The sequence below is a fragment of the Myodes glareolus genome, chromosome 17 (assembly GCF_982192425.1).
Source record: "Myodes glareolus chromosome 17, mMyoGla1.1, whole genome shotgun sequence".
In the NCBI taxonomy this organism is placed as follows: domain Eukaryota; kingdom Metazoa; phylum Chordata; class Mammalia; order Rodentia; family Cricetidae; genus Myodes; species Myodes glareolus.
The window spans coordinates 62,169,643-62,188,260 of NC_142042.1; the positions used below are offsets into that span (position 1 = coordinate 62,169,643).

At 50.2% G+C, this 18,618-nt stretch overlaps 2 protein-coding genes across 6 annotated transcripts; one reads left to right on the top strand and one right to left on the bottom strand.

The window, feature by feature from the left end:
- Positions 1–726: 726 nt before the first annotated feature.
- On the bottom strand, positions 727–8,685 carry Cdc42se1 (CDC42 small effector 1). Of its 4 annotated transcripts, none has more exons than XM_085678050.2 (5): positions 8,550–8,685; positions 5,495–5,806; positions 4,909–5,019; positions 4,017–4,105; positions 727–2,807 (listed from the first exon to the last, which is right to left on the bottom strand). In XM_085678050.2, the coding sequence occupies exons 2-4, from the start codon at positions 5,546–5,548 to the stop codon at positions 4,031–4,033; spliced, it is 240 nt and encodes a 79-aa protein (XP_085534176.2). In that variant the 5' UTR covers positions 5,549–5,806; positions 8,550–8,685; the 3' UTR covers positions 727–2,807; positions 4,017–4,030. The 4 variants fall into 4 exon arrangements, with proteins under 4 accessions (XP_085534176.2, XP_085534173.2, XP_085534174.2 ...); XM_085678047.2 differs by having other exon boundaries at positions 4,909–5,022; XM_085678048.2 differs by lacking the exon at positions 8,550–8,685 and adding an exon at positions 8,271–8,407 and having other exon boundaries at positions 4,909–5,022.
- Mllt11 (MLLT11 transcription factor 7 cofactor) lies at positions 8,243–18,083 on the top strand. 2 transcript variants are annotated; one of them, XM_085678046.2, is made up of 2 exons: positions 8,243–8,382; positions 16,867–18,083. In XM_085678046.2, exon 2 carries the CDS (start codon positions 16,873–16,875, stop codon positions 17,140–17,142), a length of 270 nt encoding a protein of 89 aa, XP_085534172.2. In that variant the 5' UTR covers positions 8,243–8,382; positions 16,867–16,872; the 3' UTR covers positions 17,143–18,083. The 2 variants fall into 2 exon arrangements, with proteins under 2 accessions (XP_085534172.2, XP_048283922.2); XM_048427965.3 differs by lacking the exon at positions 8,243–8,382 and adding an exon at positions 8,837–9,342.
- The last annotated feature ends 535 nt before the right edge of the window (positions 18,084–18,618 follow it).

Consider the following 18,618-nt stretch of genomic DNA (forward strand, 5'->3'; position numbering starts at 1 on the left):
TTCAAGACAGGAGACAGGGTTTCTCTGTGGAGCCTGGGCTGTCCTGGACTCACTCTGTAGACCAGGCTAGCCTCAAATTCAAGATTGACCTGCCTGTGCCTCCCAAGTGCTGGGATTAAAGGTGTGGGCCACCGCTGCCCAGCTGGTCTTGTGTCCTCCCAAAAGCACTTACGTGGGGACGTTAGAGCCAGCAGCCTCTAGCTGGTTTCTCTATTCTGTCTTCCAAAACAGAACTGCTCACACTGCTCATCTTCCCCATTCCCAGTGCGGTCTGAAACAAATACATCAGTTCTTTGAGACAGGGTCTTACTCTGTAGCCCTAGCTAGCCTGGAACTTGCTGTGCAGATCAGAATGGCCTCAAACTCAGAGATCTGCCAGCCTCTTGAATGCTGGTTAAAGGTGTGTGCCATCACACCTGGCCAAAATAAGTAGTTCTGAAACACCAAGGAAAGGGAATAGCCGGAATCCACCCGAGACTGTGGCGGCTTTCCTTCCTTCCCTACCGATTCAGTCCTCGTCAGGAAACGCCATGCTGGTGCCAAGTCCCATTCTAGACAGGGTTTCTCTGTGTAACAGCCCCGGCTGTCCTGGAACTCACAGAGATCCTCCTGCCTCTGCCTCCCGAGTGCTGGGATTAAAGGCGTGTACCACTAGGCTCAGCTATCTTTTTTTTCTCCCATGCCCACCTTTTGATCTAACAAACATTTGTAGTGATTACTCTGCAATTGTTTTTGCTTAATTCTTTTATTGGAAAAAATGTATCTTAAAAGTCCATCAAGTTTTGAATATAAATTATGATGGTCAACCCATTCCAATCACCCTGGTAAGTGGTGGCAGCATACACATTAGAGAAGGTAGCTTGAGGCAGGAGAGCATCAAAGAAAGAGAAGACTGTGCCCCAATAAGTTAACAAAACTGGAGCTCGGGGTTCACCCCCAGTGTCCAACCTCTGGGGACACTGGGACTTGACGTTCAGGGCCTTCCTTGGAGCACGCTGCAGGTTCACCATGCCTGCAAGTGGTCGTGTAGCCTCTAACTAGCAGGCAAGCTCCCTCCAGGGAGGCAGGCCTGACTGGAATGGCAAGGAAGCAAACCGGGAATGGACATTCACGACCAACGCTAGAGCCTGGAAGTCTCCAGGGAGCACACTGAGCTTTGGATAAAAGAAAACCTCAGTCACTAGGCGAGGGGTAGAACTGGACGGGGTCAGCAGGAGTGGACCAGTTCCCACAGCCCTGACCCATCACCACACAACAGCTTCCTATTACAGAGCTAATGAGACCCCAGCCCGCCTCTCTAGGACGGGGCAGGCGCTCACCTGTCTTGTTCTGCCTTTCTAATCAGACCGCAAAGAAAGGGCCAGAACAAAGAGACCTGAGAAAACAAAGGGCCTAAAGACTCTGCCCCTGCGGCGCTCCCACTTAGAGCAGGAGCTCCAGCCTCTTGCCAAGCCGCACACGTGACACTTCCAAACCAAAGTCCCTGAGTCTTATGCTGGGTTCGAGGACCAGAGCGCAGAGGAGCTCAGCACGTGGACACAGGACCAGTTCTCTGCAGCTCTGATCCCTCGTCTCTCATCCCAGCTCACCCTGTTCACGGCTCCGCACCGTGGGAGGCCCTCTTGCAGAGACCAACCACAGAGGCACATTGGACGTGTCTGTCACAGAAACCTGAGCCCACGCAAGCACAAGCAATGCGTTTGAAAGAAAGGCGCACATCTCTGCGGAGCCCGCTCTTCGAGGGCACCAGCTCGCCCATGGCTCAGGGTGAACAACCAGACTGGTGGAGGGTGGGGCATGTGGAAATCACTTGACTCTCAACTGTGGGTAATTCTGTCCCTAGGAGACACTTGGCAATTTCTGGGGGCGTTTTGGTTGCCACACTAGGGTGGGCTGGAAATGCAGCCCACACTGTTTTCAGCTGTATGGGTTGAAAAGCTAGGCCTCCATAAAGGATCTCAAGACCTGTGCTGCATTCCCAACAGGAAGTCCGCCCTGAGGTCCTGGCTTTTAGACACGGCCCTCCTCTTCCTTTCACCTGGCCAGCAGGGAGCTGACAGAGGTTAGGCCAGGACTCCCAGTCTTAAATGGAATGTGGTCAAATTAAGATCCATTCCTCACCTCTAATTCAGTGAGAAACAGTAAAATCCCTCGAAGGGATGGGGCGAGGCCTGAGATAGCAGGATGGGGTAATTAAAAGAACTCATCTTAAATTAAAATTTTAATTAAAAAAAGAGAATATTTCTGGGAAGCTATTAATACTACAGAAGCACGGAATTAGAGGCCTAACTGGAGCAAGACCCTGGTGCCAGCAGAGACATGGAGGGCTGTGAGTTTTCATCTGAAATCCAGCGGTGTACTGGGCAGTGGTAACCCCGCCCCTTGGACTCTGCATTGCTCATTCCAGAAGGAAAGAGGGCAAGGAGGCAGCTGTGGTCCCCTCACCTACCTGCCTCATTTAAAAAGTAAAGGCAAGAAGTTTAAACAGGTGGCACCCGACCTTCATTCCGGAGCAGGGAACTCATTCCAGGTTCCCAGAGAACCCCCAGCTCAGATCTAGGGTGCCCAGGGCAGCTGAGCTCCTCTGGCCCACCAGTAGTCAAGTGGTCAGTCCTGCTGCCTTGAGCCCATCTCCAGGAGGGCAGAGGCCAGAGGGAGGAGAGGGAGTCCAGCCCCCATGCCGTGGGAGGCACTTGTTAGGAAGAGGGGGGGAGGTGGGGCCCTTGGGTCTGGTTGTGGAAGGGATCTGGTGTGGGCAGCATTTCTTCTGGGCTGGACACGGAATGGGAACGCCAAGACTGCAGAGCCTGAATTAAAAAAAAAAATAAATCAACTCTTGATTTCACACGATAGCCCAGGCTGCTCTCAAACACACAGTAATCCTCCTGCCTCAACTTCCAAAGTGCTAGGATTATAGGCATGTGCTGGGGAATATTATTCTCAGGTGTGTGGCTTTTGCTTACGCTGCATTTGTTTAACTCTGTGAAGCTGTGTTACTGTGCCTGTCCAAAACCCCTGATGGTCTAATAAAGAGATGGACAGCCAATAGCGAGACAGGAGCAGGGATGGGCGGGGCTAGCAGGCAGAGAGGATAGATATAGAATGAATAAGGAAGAGCTAGAGAACAAGGAGAGGAGGACATCGGGGCAGCCACCAGCTACACAGCAAGTCATAGAGGAGAAAGGTAGGCAGAACTAGAGATAAAAGCCCAGAGGTAAAGGACGTCAGGAGAATTTCAGAAAAGCTGGCAAGAAACAAACAGTCCACACAAAGGCCAGGCATTCATAAATAATAATAAGCTTCCATGTGGTTTATTTGGGAGCTGGGTGGTGGGCCCCTCAAAAAGCCAAGAGTAAAACACCCACAACAGGCATGAACCAATGTCTGGCCAAACTGTTTTGTTTTTTTTTTTTTTAAAGGAAGATCTGGAGCCAAACACAATAGTACTAGTGGCTCTAAGACGTTTCCAGAAGGAGGATCCTGAATTAAAGGTCAGCCTGGGCTACAAAGTGAATTTGAGTCGCTTTAGCTCCCTATAAAAACCCTACTGGACGAGAGGGAGAAAGGGAGAAGGCGCTACACAGGTGCCCATCTTTGTGGGGGAGTAGAAGGGAGACAGCCTCACTATGTAGCCCTAATCTCACGTTTGCAGAGACTTGCCCGCCTCTGCCTCCCAGTGCTGGGTTACAGCCACGTGTAGTGGACATTTTAAGCTTTCTATAAGGCTCGTCTCAATGTTTTTCTTGGTTTCTTGAGACTGGGTCCCATGTAGCCTTCACTGACCTTGACTTCACTAGACTGTCAGAGAAGCTTGAACTTGACCTTGGGTTTGCCGGGCAGGACGGGCGGGACACTGGGTGTGTGCCACCATAGTCTCCCCACCCCACACCTTCCCGCAGAGATCCTACGTTTTCTGATCCTGTGTTCTTGCGTTTTCACTTTCTCATTCTTGCATCAAAAGATCACGGCCTGAGGCAGGCCGCAGGGTGTGCTGGCATGAGCACCGGGTCACTTACCAGGCCCGTGGGAGCTACAAGGCCCTAGAATTGCTCCACGGTCTGTCCCGGTTTCCCTTGGATCTCATCTGCTCCTGAACCGCACCGGTCTGTTGGAGAGCACAGGGCACAGTCACCTAACTCTCCGCACTCCGTGACAAGCAACAGTTTCCCGTGTGCCCCCAGGAGCCTGACCTCGTCTCTTTTCTGACAACAGCATCTGTCTGAGGAGTTTAAGCCTGACCACCGTTCTTCTCAGACAAGTCTCCCACAGGAAAACAAGGTGGAGGAGTCATTTACTAATGAGACACACACACACACACACACCACTCCAATATTTTCCTGTGAGTTTTGTAACCAGTATTAAAAACTCTGTCCAGACCTGTTCAGAGACATTATTTAGAACAGACCCTTACAGGGCCCAAGCTCTGACACTGACTGAACAGGTTTTCTTTTCTTTTGTCTTTTTCTATTTTGGGATAGGGTCTCTAGGCCGGGCAGGCCTCAAACTCTCTGTGCAGGATGACCTTGAGCCTCTGGTCTCTAGTTCCTGAGTGCTGGGGTTAGAGGTATGAGTCACCACACCCAGCTTCGACAGGGCTGAAGATCAAGCCCAGGGCTTCCTGCACGCTAGGCGAGCACTTCACCACCTGAGCTACGTCCCAGCTCTGATTAGGTTCTTAATAAGGGGAACCATGGTCTGAGAAAAAGGCCTTCAACTATTACAAACATTTATACTCCAATGAAGACCCAATGCTAACTGTAAAGAAGGGAGCTAGCCCTAGAGATCAGAAATCCACACCACTGGGGACCAGGTCTACAAACTAAGATTCTTGTTTCCCCATTAAGTATATTCTGTTACGTCCCTCGCTTGGCTACACCCCCACATGAACACCCGCCCTTCCCTTGTTACCATGGCAAGCCCGTCTCCAGCCCCCATCTCTCCTGAGCCGATGTGGGTCAAGTGGACAAAATTCATTGGTTCCCCGATCATGGTGCGGTCAATTCGTCTTCTCCTCTTCTTCTGCTTGGAGAAGACAGGGAGTCACACAGGCAGCCTCTCCCCCGTGGAGGAAGGGGAAGGAGGCTTGGAAAACCACCAGGAGTTAAGGTTGACTTGGCAGTGTCATGGGCAAACACCAGGGTAGGAAAGACAGAGCCGGAACAACAAACCCGAGACAATGTCACCAGAGTGGTGGCCTGCTGGGTGAGCACGCAAAGAAAGGGACAAAGCAAAGGCACCTAGGATGATGATGGGACACTGACAGGTCTCAAGTTCTACCTACAACCCCTGCCACCTCAGAACAGGGGCAGGTGACAGGGCTGTTCAACTCTTCTGTCACAGTCTCCTTTATTGCACGGGACCAGACCCTGCCACAGACACTTAGGAGGTAGGTGAGACAAGTGTTTTTCAGAAGGCAGACCAGAGATGGTGTGTTCACTTCCCGGCACACGGTAACGAATTTTTGTATGTGGCAGGGTGGGGACAGGAGACTTACCGGCTGGGGTTTCTCTACCACGCAACAGCCCAGTTTGTGCCAAAATTCACTCATATTCCCTGATGGTTCCAGCTTCGGGCCTCTGCCAGAGGCCCCAGAGGGCACTTGTTTTGTTGCTAACCAGCCAGTTCTCACACTCAGGCGGAACAGCACCCTGGATTCACACAGCTGGATGGTTCTAGGGCTGTGGGAACCCTAGAGACCCTCGATGGTGCAGTGAAGGTCGGAGTCTCAGACCCGGGGCCACTAAAAGCACCAGTAAGAGGCTTGGGCAGGCAGGCACAAGGTTCTGTCTTCTTTAGATTTGAAATCCTGAATTTTAGCAGAAAGAAAAAGAAGTGTTAGTGAGAAGCATCCCTCCCCAGTCCCTTTCCCGAGAGACCTGATACACTTCCATCTTCTCTCGTGGAGGCTACTACTGTCCCCCTGCACTGTCCCCCGCAAACACAGGATGTTCACAGTTGCTCCTCACAACGGATAGTGCAAAAGACTAACCCGGTCAGGAGCGAGGACAACTGGGACCAAGGAAGAAGGGGGCTAAGAGAACTTTGGATGAGACGGTGACAGAAAAGGACAGAGTTAAGGGGTGCTACTGACTTCAGTTCCCTTCGCCGCGGGCGAGGGCAGGAGGGGAGGGCACTGTAAGAGACTCCGAAGAGGAAACAGTGGTTTCTGCTCTCACAAACAAGGCCTCCGCCCTGTCCCTCCCTTTTCTCGTACCTTACCCCAACACCTCCATTTGCTTTAAGGACCACCTAGTCAGTTCCCAGGAGACTGGCAGTGTGTTCTGGAGCGGGGAATTTCTCCTCCTCAGTCCACTGCCTTTGTTCCTCCACACGCACTTCCCCCAGCTGAAGTCCAACGGCCTCCCAGAGTCCAGTTAGAGTTATTATCTGACCTTGCCTTTCCCGAGAGCTCTGCAGACTTGTGTGCACCTACCCGTGGCCCCAGCTCCCTGTCTTGCACAGGTAATGTGCGGAGAGGCGTTCGGTTCCGAGCCTCCCCACCCTTTTCCACGTGTTCCATCCTGTGCTGTTCGGTGTCTTACACCCTGTAAGGCTTGACCTCCCTCTCCCTCCCCTCCCGCTCTGACCTGCTCTCTTCCTTCTCCCCACTTCCAAGCCCCACCAGTGAGCCAGACACAGGAACTTTCCAGCAGCTCGTGTCCCAGGAGGAACGTTCTCCCCTCCTCACTGCGGCCAACCTGGGGTGACAGCCTGTCTGCGCTTCCTCTGTATAGCAGAGTCAAGCTCAGGAGTCCAATAGGGCAGCCCATGAATATTAAACATGAGCATGAATAGGAATGAGCCTCTAGGCTTGGGGCTGGAAGCCGGCTGCTCCAGTAGCCTAGACAGACCAAAAAACTTGACTTTTGTTTGTTTTTTGAGCGTTGTTTTCTAGCAGCCCTGAGATGAGATCACTCAAGCAGGGAAACACAGCTCCTAGGGTAGGAAAGAACCCAAGGGTCGGCTTCTCTTTCACTTCCCTTCCCGCCCCTGGAAGGCAGGAGTAACCAGGACTGGTCAGAACACAGCTGCCCAGGGAGGGGAGGCTGACCAGTGGGAACGCGGTCACAAGGCTTGTCATGATGGTGGCAGGTGGTAGGGGTTTGGGGAAATGGAGAAAACAATAAAGAATCAGAGGAAACCCCCAACACGACCAGACAGTCCATACTGAGCCTGGCCTCTACCCAGTATTCCCCACCCTGCTCAGAGCGCAGTGGACAGAGGTGGCCAGTGCTGGGAGGAGGGAGGGGAGGAGGGAGAGGAAAGGGGGCCCTGAGGAAACAAGGACCTTTCTGTTTCTCTTCCAGGGACCTGACCAAGATGGGTGGAGGGAAAGTGTGTGTGGGACTTGGCAAGAAACAACCAATGATGATGAGAAGTGACCAGGAAATTCCACTCTCTAGGACATTAGGGTCTCTGAAGCTTGGAGGCGGTGTCAGAGTGTGAAGACAGGCCAGGGTCAATGTGGTAGTGTTGGGTGGGGGGAAGAGGAACAAAGCCAGAAAAGGAAGTACTAGGCATTGGCTGTCACTCAGTTTTAAAGCAGCCAACGATTGGGATGGGGACAAACCAGGCCTCAGCTGGTGAGTCTAGGCAGCAGCGATGCTGGAGCCACTGCCCACTCCTTCATCCCCATAGAAAAAAGGGGAGGAGATGGGAAAAGAGAAGGGATCTAGGGTTAGACAGCATAGAGCCACATCCTGACAGTGGGGCCCCTCTCATTTCCACACGAAATCCAGAACCTGGAGTGACAATCTCCAAATCACCGGCGTGATCACGGTGGGCTTTCAGGACGGCAGAGCTGGAGAGGGGCAAGCAGGGGAGGGGTGGGGGTAAGGAGCCGGAGAGGAAGGATGTACACAGGTAGTTCCCCGGTCCTGTGGTAGCCCCAAACCGGTTTTCCCGGTCCCGCTGCCTCCAGCCTCAAGGCCTCCAACCCGCTGTCTGACAAGCCTTCACAAGAAGCAGCTGGAGAGAAAGAGACTTGAGAATGGTGTGGGCAAATTTGGCTGTAAGCCCAGGGATGCAGCTGGTCCCTGCGTGGAGACCCTCCAGACACAGCGGGCTCCTGAGGGGCCCTGGAGAGAGGAACGGGCCCCATTTCCAGTCAAGTGACAGACATTTGTCCTAGCACCAACCCTGCCCGAACCCCAGGAAAGGGCTTCTGGGGACTTAGGAGGAAACAGGAGACCCTAATTTGTTCCCCTCCCCCAATATTTTCCATCAGACTCCAGCTCTCTCCCCCACCCACTCCGAACTAGGATGGGAACCTCAGTGGATCGTTGTGGCTCTGTCACTGTTCTCCGTGGCTGCCTCAGTCTGGCTTAGACCTTCCGGGGCCCCAGCACCACTTCGTTTTGTCTGGGACAGCAGACCTCTGAGGTTAGTGGGCCGGCGAGGAGCCCCTGTCGCTTCGCACCTCCCACCCGGCCCCACGCTGCAATCGCCGCGTCCCTGCCTCTCCCCGGCTGGCGCCGCCTGCGCGTGGACTGTGACCGCGACCTCCTCCCCGCCGCCCGCGCGCAGCCCGACCCGCCCGGCGCTCTCACCTGCGGCTCCCCGGCGTCCAGGCGGCGGCCGCTGCGGGCGGGGGCTCCGCCACTCCGGGATCCCGGGCTGCCGCTCCGCACGGCGGGGAGTCGAGGGCGGGCCGGCAGAGGTGGGGCCGGCCGAGGGCGGAAACGCCGGCGACGCGATTACGAAACCCGCGGGCTGCGAGCCGAGCGCAGCGCTCCGCCCAGGCCTGCCGGGGCGCACGGCGTGGCCCGCGGGGACAGCGGGAAGCACCGTGTTCCTGGACACCCCTGGCACCCCAAGTGTGTGTGCTAGGTCTGTCCACCTGCTGCAGGTGCAGAGGCGGCCTCGCGCCGGGGCCCTTTCCGGGTCTCCCAAAGTCCCCTTCAGTCCTTAGAGTGAAAAAGAGGGGTGTTTTGTGGTCTAGCGGGAAGACTTTTTAACCCATGCATCTAAGTTAGAGGACAAATTAACTGCTCAGCCATTGCACCCCGTCAGCACGAGGGAGCTGGAGAGATGTGGGTGCCGTGCGAGCCGATGGGGAGGCTCTAGCCTAGGTGGCGTGTTCCGGAACCTATCATTCGAATTAGCCGAGTCAGGCAGAGAGAGGGGGCGGGGAGTGCTTCCGCCCTTGCTAGGAGGGGCTGCATTGCAGGGGAGACCCAGCGGCTGACTCTGTCACAGACAAGGCAGAAGGCGTGAGCAGACAAAGCCGTCTCATCACCAACAGCTTCCTTCTGCAGCCTCCTCTGCAGTCCAGAGCAGACCCCCGAGCCCCAGAGGCATTCCCTCCATCTTCGGAACACGCCAGTCATTCATTGATAACAGGTAACCTAGCTGAGGGGCGGCTTCTCAAGCTTGAAAGACCCCCATGTGAGACTAGGTGGGGGACCGTTTCAGAGGAAAGAAGGGGGCGCTCTGAACAATGGGTAGCTGTTACCAGATTTTTAGCTGTTAAGATCTCCATCTATGCCTTATCGTGGACCTAAGCATTAATTTCCAACACTTTACCTGTAATTATTTCTCGGCATTTAGCTCTTCATTTCGTGTATCCATTTTCCGATAATTTTTGCCTTGTGCATCTAATGGTTTCTGTCTAGTGTCTAGTTATCTGTATCTTCCTTTTCAAGCTATAATTTTGCTACCAGTTATTTGGTGAATCTTTATTCCTACTGTAATTCCTGCAACCTCTACTTGCGTTTCCACCCTCCTCACTGTTCTGTGTCTGTGGTAGGGAGTTTTGGGGAATACTCCTTTTCCTTTTCTGTTTTCTTTTTTAACACGGGATACTATCCAATCTCTTCCCCGTCTCAGATTTTCACTCCACAGAGGCTTGAGGTAGGCCAGGTGGGGGCAGCTGTGTCATTGCCTGATGGCATGTTGGAATCAGTGCAGCCCACAGGAACTACTGATGAGAACAGGTTTAGCTTTGCAGCCTCTCCTAGTTAGTGGGGAAGGTTGTGGCTAGTAGGAAAATCCCAGAGCAACGTGAGACACACCGAAAGCTTCCAGCTCCATCCTCCACCACCCCTCCTCAGGCTGCATGGTGGCAGCATGACACAGCAAGGCTCTGTGGAGCAGGCCTTGGATGCTCCTCTGTGGAGCAGGCCTTGGATGCTCCTGGGGGGCGGCAGTCTAGACAAAGGGTATTTGGGTGTGTCCATGTGGCTTAAAGAAAGTGTGTCTTTAATCATGGTATCTCGAAGAATTGACAATGAAATTTGGAAGTTACTTTACCTACAATATCGAGGTATTTCAAAATGGATGGTACATTTACTGAGCGTGTACCACGCCGTCAGTCACCATCCAGAGCCTTCAGACAGACAGGTAAATGATGGGTGAAGAGCGGTTAAGGAAGGGAAGGGGAAGCCAGCTTGAAAGCAGCCTGTCTTCTTATTTTACATATACCTGTGTGTCTGTTTTCTGGAATGAATTTGGGTCTCTCTGTGCATGTTTCTGGGCTGGAGATTTTCAGCTTTTTAATATTTCCTTTAAATATTTCTACATAATTTCCTTTAAATTGTTTTATTTCGAACTGGATTTGTGTTTTGTTCATGTTCTTTTTGTTCTGGTTTGAGGGATGGGTCTCTGGACCCACTATGCAGCCCAGGCTAGGCTTGAACTCACAGTCCTTCAGCCTGCTGAGTGCTGGGATTGCAGCAGTGTGCCTCCACGCCTGAATCTAGCTGTTTCAGTTGGAAGACAGTTCTGTGCAGTCTCTGATCAGTTGTTTAGGCAACTGTTGTACGTGTCACAGTCGAAAGGAAAGGAGTCAGATTGTCAACACTGACTTGAGCGCCAGCTTAGTCTCTATTTTTCAAGACAGTTTCCTGGCTTCCATACAACTCCTGATCCTCCTGCCTCCACCTACTAGATGCTGGTGTTGTAGTAATTCCTTACCATACCCAGCTCTCCTTCTAGTCAGATTAGAACCACAGAAGGAGGTCAGCAGAATATACTAAGAAAAGCATTATTTTGAGAACTAAATTCTTATGTATGAGTGCTCTACCTGCATGTGTGCTTTTATGCCCAAAGAGGACATCAGGGTCCCCACTATACATGGTTGTAAGCCACCATGTGGTTTGTGGGAAATTAACTCGGGATTTCTGAAAGAGCAGCCCGTGCTCTTAACTGCTGAGCCATCTGCCCAGCACCGAGAACTAAGTTCTTAGCTGGGAGTGGTGGCACATACACCTGTAATCCAGGACTCAGGGGCAGAAGCAGGGATTCCAAGTTAGAAGCCAGCACTTGGGCTACACGTTAAGACCTTGTTTAAGAAATAAAAATAGGGACTGGAGGGATGGCTTGGTGGTCAAGAGCACTGCCTGCCCTTTCAAAGGTCCTGAGATCAGTTCCCAGCAACCACATGATGGCTCACAACCATCTGTAATGAGATCTGGTGGCCTCTTCTGGCCTGCAGACATATGTGCAGACAGAATACTGTATACATAATAAATAAATAGATTTTAAAAAAAGAAATCAAAATAAAACCACAAACAGATGTCTTTTTTTTTTTTTCAGATAGGCTCTCACTGTGTAACTCTGGTTAGCTTGGAATTCACAGGTGCCTGCCTCTGCCTCTAGAGAACTGGGATTAAAGGTGTGGGCCATGACCACCCGGTGAAAATTCTTAATGGAGCATGGTGGTACATGTTTACATTCCAGGCTTCTAGGAGGCTGAGGCAGGACTGAGGGTTGTACCAGGCCAGGACTAGGATGGAGATGGCTCAGTGGATAAAGCCATCTTTACCCACCCAAGTGTGAGGACCTGAGCTGGAATCCCCAGAACCCATGTAAAGCTGGACATGGGAGTGCAGCTGTTACAGCTGTTACAGGTTACAGCAGGGTGGAGGCAGAGGAGGAAAAGCTCCAGAAGCTCCCAGCCCAGCACGCCTGGTTTACAAGGTCTGAGAAGCAGAAGGCAAAGCCTCTTACCTCTACATAGGCATGGGGTGTGAACTCCTAGCTCCCATCACCCACATACACAACACACACAGACTTTTATTATCTGTCCGTCTGTCTGTCTGTCTATCTATTTTTCCGGGACAGGGTTTCTCTGTGTAGCCTATCCTGGAACTTGCTCTGTAGACCAGGCTGGCATCGAACTCACAGAAATCCACCTGCCTCTGCCTCCTGAGTGCTGGATTGAAGGTGTGCGCCGCCACTACCTGGCACACACAGAGATTTTTAAACTTTTTTCAAGTTAAAAAAAAAAGATTGGGCTGGAGAGATGGCTCAGAGGTTAAGAGCACTGCCTGCTCTTCCAAAGGTCCTGAGTTCAATTCCCAGCAACCACATGGTGGCTCACAACCATCTGTAATGAGGTCTGGCGCCCTCTTCTGGCCTGCAGGCATACACACAGACAGAATATTGTATACATAATAAGTAAATAAATAAAAAAAAAAGATTTAATTTTTATGAATGCCAAGAACATGCCTGCTGCTTGAGACGACAGTGCCAGATCCCTTGGAACTGGCGTTATCAGCTGCCACGTGGGTGCTGGGAACCCAGGTCCTCTGGAAGGACAGCAAGAGCTCTCGGATTATACTAGAAGTATGAGACTTGGGGTGCACATCAGCTGGACACCCAAGCCAGCTCCTGAACAATCTAAGGTGTCGTCTGGTTTTCACGGTTTTAGTTGAGTGCGATGACACACACCTTTTGTATCCAAGCACTCAGGAGGCAGAGGCAAGCAGGTCTTTGTAAGTTCAAGATTGGCATGGCCTACAAAATGCGCTCTAGGACAGCCAGGGCAATATAGTGAGACCGTGTCTCAAATAACACAGCTTAAAAAATGTATTTATTTCTCATTTTAAGCTAGGTGTGATGGTGATGTATGTGATCTCAGCACCCAGAATCTGAGACTAGAGAGGATCTTGAGTTTCAGGTTAGTCCAGGCTATATAATAAGATTCTACATAGCCTGGATTACATAGCTAGACCCTTGCTTAAAAGAACAAAACAATTTTTTCCCTAGTAATTGTTGTTTGTTTGTTTGTTTTAATTCTGTAATCTGGGTGTCAGAAGTTCACGGTCAGCTCTGCTACTTTAGTTCATGGGCTTACCTGTGTCACTGTCTCTGGAAAACAGTTTATTATATGCCCTGTGTTATAAGAAGGTCACTCTGTAGGAGACTTTTAAGGGAAGGTGTTTTTTTAAGTCAGTCAACAAGGCAACACCTGGTGATGTCATAAACTTCCCCGATAAGCAGAGTCGGTAACTGCCTGACTCCTAAGGCATGCTCTTTAGTGTCTGTAGTCCAGACCTCAGTGGGGCTTGGCTAGCTCAAAGGTGTTATAGGTGCAGTCATGCTTGCTAACTCTCTGCACGTTCCCATGGAGATGGTCAGAGCTGAATTCATGGGGCAATGACCTCACCTTTCTGCTAACTCCTTGGCCCTGCTTCAGTCCGGCATCGGCTCTTGTTAAGCTACTTCTCTGCTGAGTAATGGTCGGCTCCCAGGGCCTTATTTTGGAGCTTGATGAGAGAGGGGGGAGGGGAGAGGAGAAAAGGGGAGGGAGAGAGTAGAGAGAGGAAAGGGAAGGGAGGATGAAAGGGGAAGGATGGATGAATGAACCCAGAATTTGCTTTTTTGAGCCATGTATCTTGGACCATGCCTGTAACCCCATCATTTGGGGGAATGGAGGCAGGAAGATCAGGAATTACATTTTGAAGCTATTCTGAGCTATGAGACCTTACCTGGAAAAAAAAAATATTTATTATTATTATATTGCTTGTTTTGTTTTGCTTGAGCCAGAGTCGTGCCCAGCCTGGGCCCAAACACATACTCCCCAAACTCCTGCCTGAGCCTCTTGATTGCTGGGATTATAAATAGAACGGGTAGTATTTTTTTTAATGTTATGAAAAGGTCATGGGATGGCCCGAAGGTGGTTACAAATGCCTTTAATCCCAGCACTCCTCTGGGGAGGCAGAGGAGGTGAATCCGAGTTCGAGCCCAGCCTGGTTTGCAAAGCAAGTTCTAGGGCACCCAGAGCTGTTACACAGAGAAAAAAAAACCAAACCCTGTCTTGAAAAAACAAAACAAACAAACAAAAACAAGAAAAGAAAAAAGAAATCATAAAAAGAACCTGAGTTCAGATCCCCAGAAGCCAAATAAAAAGCTGGGTGTGACCGCCTACCTCTGTAGCCCCAGAAGCACGGGAGGGTGGAGACAGATGGACGGCTGGACTTGCTGGCTGCCCACCGAGCTCCAGGTTCGGCGAGAGCCTGTCTCATGTTGCAGGAGCAGGATGGTCCTCCTCTCACTGCCGCCCACACACTCACGGTGTGACGCCCGTGGACACCCGTGTCTGTCCTCGCACAAGATCACAGGGAAAGGTACACCGCTGCAATCCCAGCACTCTGAGGCTGAGGAAGGAAGATGGCCGACTACATACTACGAAACATCCCGGCTACAGAGGAAGCCCCTGTCTTAAAAAAAAAAAAGGCAGCCCAAAAGTTCTGGCCTGGTGTGATACGTTCCTGTAACTCCAGCACTAGGGCGCCTCCGCATGAAGGCTTTGTGTTTGAAGTCAGCCTGAACTAGAGGAGTTTGGAGCAAGATTGAAAAACCCACTTCTGGGCCACCCGCTGACCATTTACTCTCCCCCAACCCTGCATTTCCTGCAGTTTGTGTTCTAGGTCAGTTTTCCTAGTTTGGCAGAGACATTTCACATCATATAGGGATGCTTTGGAACCTACTTAAGGGCACTTTTTAGGAGTCACAGGCTGGTGAGAGCTGAGAGTGTGTTCCAGAAAGACTTTTTGAAACTTCTATTTTTGGTGGCAGTGGAATGTTCTTTTTGCTCCTTTGGGAACTTTTAAACTAAAGCTTCTTGCCCTTTCCCTGGCTACTAAATAATCCATGAAGGCTCCAGAGAGCTCTGCTAGTCATAGTGTCAGAGAGGTGTGGGCTGGATGAGAAGAAGCAAAGGTACCATAACTGATTGTTAACATGGTGGCGTAAGCCATTAATCCAGCAGTTAATCCCCCATACTCCCGAGGCAGAGGCAGGTGAGTTCAAGGCCAGCCTGGTCTACAAAGACAGTCTGGTCTACAAAGACAGCCAGAGAAGCCCTTGAAAAACAAACAAAAACCCCCCAAAAACATGGAAAGAGGAGTTGGGCATAGTGGCATATACCTTTAATCTCTGATCTCTGGGAGCAGAGGCCGGCAGCTCTTGGTGAGTTCAAGGCCACCCTGGCCTGCACAGTGAGACCCTGTCTGTCAAGGCACCATTCTTTCCCATGTAAGCTTTGCTTCCTTACCTGGTGCTTCCAGCCTGGTTGCTCTCGGTTGTCAGCTTTTCTCTAACATGTGAGTCAGCGGGAAAAGATTGTAGCATAGCGGAAAAAAGCTGTTCTAGCGTCTGGGTTTGTCCTGAGGAGAGAGGGGCCAGAGAGACAAAGTGAGGATTTGTTACTCTGGGGACAAATAAGTGAGAGTAGCCAAGTGTCCACTGTGCTAATAAGGGCAAATTAATATTTACATGCAAGGTCTAGCTCCTCCTTTACCCAAAAGTAGATGATTTTGGTTTTTGTTTTGGGGTTGGTTTTTTTTGTTTGTGTGTGTGTGTGTGTGTGTGTGTGTGTGTGTGTGTGTGTGTGTGCGTGCGCGCGCGTGTTTGTTTGTTTGGTTTTTTTGCTTTTGAAGCAGGGTTTCTTCTCTATGTAGCTCTGGCTGACCTGGAACTCACTCTGTAGACCAGGCTATCCTGGAACTCAGAGATCGCCTGCTTTTGCCTCCCAAGTTCTGGGATTAAAGGCCCAGCCTAGCAGGTGTGTTTTTAGCCATAGAGGAACTTTTGGTCTTATAAGGAGACAAACACATAAAATATATCCAGTCCATCGTGATCTGTAACCAGAACAGGATGGAGTCAGGTAAAATTCTGCAGAGTGCTGGGGAAGGCTCTGGGGTGGCTAGGTAGGTGGAGCTCAGCTGTTTTGGGGGAGATGTCCAGGAGGAGGTGAGTTTGTAAACCGCGTCAAAGGCAAGAGGAAATGCAAATATGTCATGGAAGACCTTTACAGAACACCATAGAGTATTAAACAGACGTGAAGGGGGCTGGAGAGATGGCTCAGTGGTTAAGAGCATTGCCTGCTCTTCCAAAGGTCCTGAGTTCAATTCCCGGCAACCACATGGTGGCTCACAACCATCTGTAATGAGGTTTGGTGCCCTCTTCTGGCCTGCAGACATACACACAGACAGAATATTGTATACATAATAAATAAATAAATAAAAAACAAAAAACAAAAAACAGACGTGAAGAAGCCAAGTGTTTGGTTCTGGGAATGTGTAGGATCCTTGACCAGTACATGTAAAGTCCTGGCTTTGATTCTCAGCACAGTTAATTAATTCTTAATTGAGCAGGCCTGTAACTCGGGAGGCTGAGGCAGAAAGATTTCAAGTTCAAGGTTGGACTGGGCAAGTCAGTAAGAGCCTATCTAAAAATAAAGGTAAAAAGAAGGCTTAGGGTATAATTCAGGGTTAGAACATTTGCCTAGACACCCCAGCGTGTGTTAAACCCTCAATACCACACACAAAAAGAGTAGGGCCAGACTTGTAAAGCCTCAGAAATCAGACCTGACGGGATAGAGATACAGCTCCTGCCTGCTGTGTATAAGACCCGAGGTTCATTACTGTGGGAAAAATTAGAGCCAAGGCGAGCCTGCTGCAGTGGGCAGTCCACCAAAGATGGGGAGAAGTTAGAAGCTGGTGCAAAATCGTGATAGAAAGTCCTGGTATTTGTCTTAAAATCCTTGGCTTATTTACCAAGGAAACAAAAAAGATCAGCTTCTCGGGGCAAGGAGCTTGCTCTGGCATGAAGACTAACAAGTGGTTTGCTCTTCCCCAGGGAATTATGAGGGACCCTGTGAGTAGCCAGTACAACTCCTTTCTTTTCTGGAGAATGCCCATCCCAGAACTGGATCTGTCGGAGCTGGAAGGCCTGGGCCTGTCAGATACATCTACCTACAAGAGCACAGACAGCAACGGTGGCAAAATTGGCGGCCAAGCAAGCGGAGCAGAGCAGAAGAACCCAGAAGGTGATCCCCTCCTTGAGTACAGCACCTTCAACTTCTGGAGAGCTCCCATTGCCAGCATCCACTCTATCGACTTGGACTTGCTCTAAGGCCAAAGCTTCTCTCTCCCACCCCTTTCCCCCCACTGCCTTCCCTTTTAAGCCCTGTCCTTTCTAAGCCTTTCCCATCTAATACTGTTCTCTTCCCTCTTTTGTGCTGGTGGTGCTGATGAATCTGCCAATTGAATTGTATGTTTGTATGTATTTATGTATTTATTTCGTATTTATTTATTTATTTATCTATCTATCTGCCTACTCCATTTCTCTCAAAAGCCTTCTAGGCACAAAGTCAAGGGTTCAGTCACGGGATTTCCACCCCAACCCCAAGGATATTAACTAGTCCCAGAAAACCATCCATATTGGAGCACCAGAGAGAAATTATTGTGCAAAATGGGAGACCAATTTTTTTTTTTATGCTACATTGTAATCGGCTTCAGAGATTCCTTGATCCTCCCTGATTTCCTGCACAAGGCCAGTAAGCAAATATTTCAAGGAGTGAGGACCTGGAAGCTCTGAGAGGCTTCCTACAAAACAGGTGTCGTGCAGAAACATGGGTGGTCATGGGTACGAGAGGAAATAATGCATCCTGGAGAACAGGAGTGAGGAAAAGCATGGAATCCACCTCACACTGTGGGTTGGGAACTTTGAGACTCAGATTTCAGTCTTCATGGGGAAACCTTGGTGTAGTATAATCCATAAAAGGCAAAAGATTTATATGATCTAAAGAGAAACCATAGTATTAGCATAATTTATATAAAATTGTGATTCAGTCATGGAACAGGCGGAGTGTTTTGGTTCTTAGCTTTGCCTTTCTGTAGTTGCAGCATGTGATAGGAGCCAATGGTTCCTGGGCATAGTTCTTCAGCCACTGGAAGACCGTGAAATAAGCAGTTATATTCAGACCCTACCCCTGTTCCTATTCCTTCCAAAGTTATCGCTGCTGATCTGTGCTGCCACTTGTTCATTTATTTAATAAAGATGTTAAAGCCTAAGTCTGGGTTTGAGTTTTCTCTCTTCTCAATGAAGTACTACAGATCTCAGAATTTACTCGTTCCCACATTCAGCTTTTCGTTTTCTCTTTCTAATACTGACTGTGGGAGCACTGTTTGGGATGGATGGCGCTCAGTGGTCGGAGTGCTTGCCTGGCCCTGCTAGAGTTCCTCAGGAAGCGGCCAGTGCTCTTAAACACTAAGCCACATCTCAAGCCCATTCTCTTTTTGTTTTCTCTGTATAACAGTCCTGGAACTTGCTTTGTAGACCAGGTTGGTCTTGAAGTCAAAAAGATCCGCCTGCCTCTGCAGGGGTGTGTCACCATTTCCACCTTATGTTTAAATTTGGGGCCTAGCTCTCTCTGCCTAGGCTGCCATTAGAGGCTTGTCTGTTGCTGATTTTTGAAGGACCTTTTGTTTTTGTTCTCAGTCCATTCATTTAAACCGATGAGTGGAAACCAAGATAAGCTGTTTGGTACATGAAGTGAAGTAAAGGAGATGCAAATTCATGCTCCATCCTCTTCAGTTTTTCCCAAAT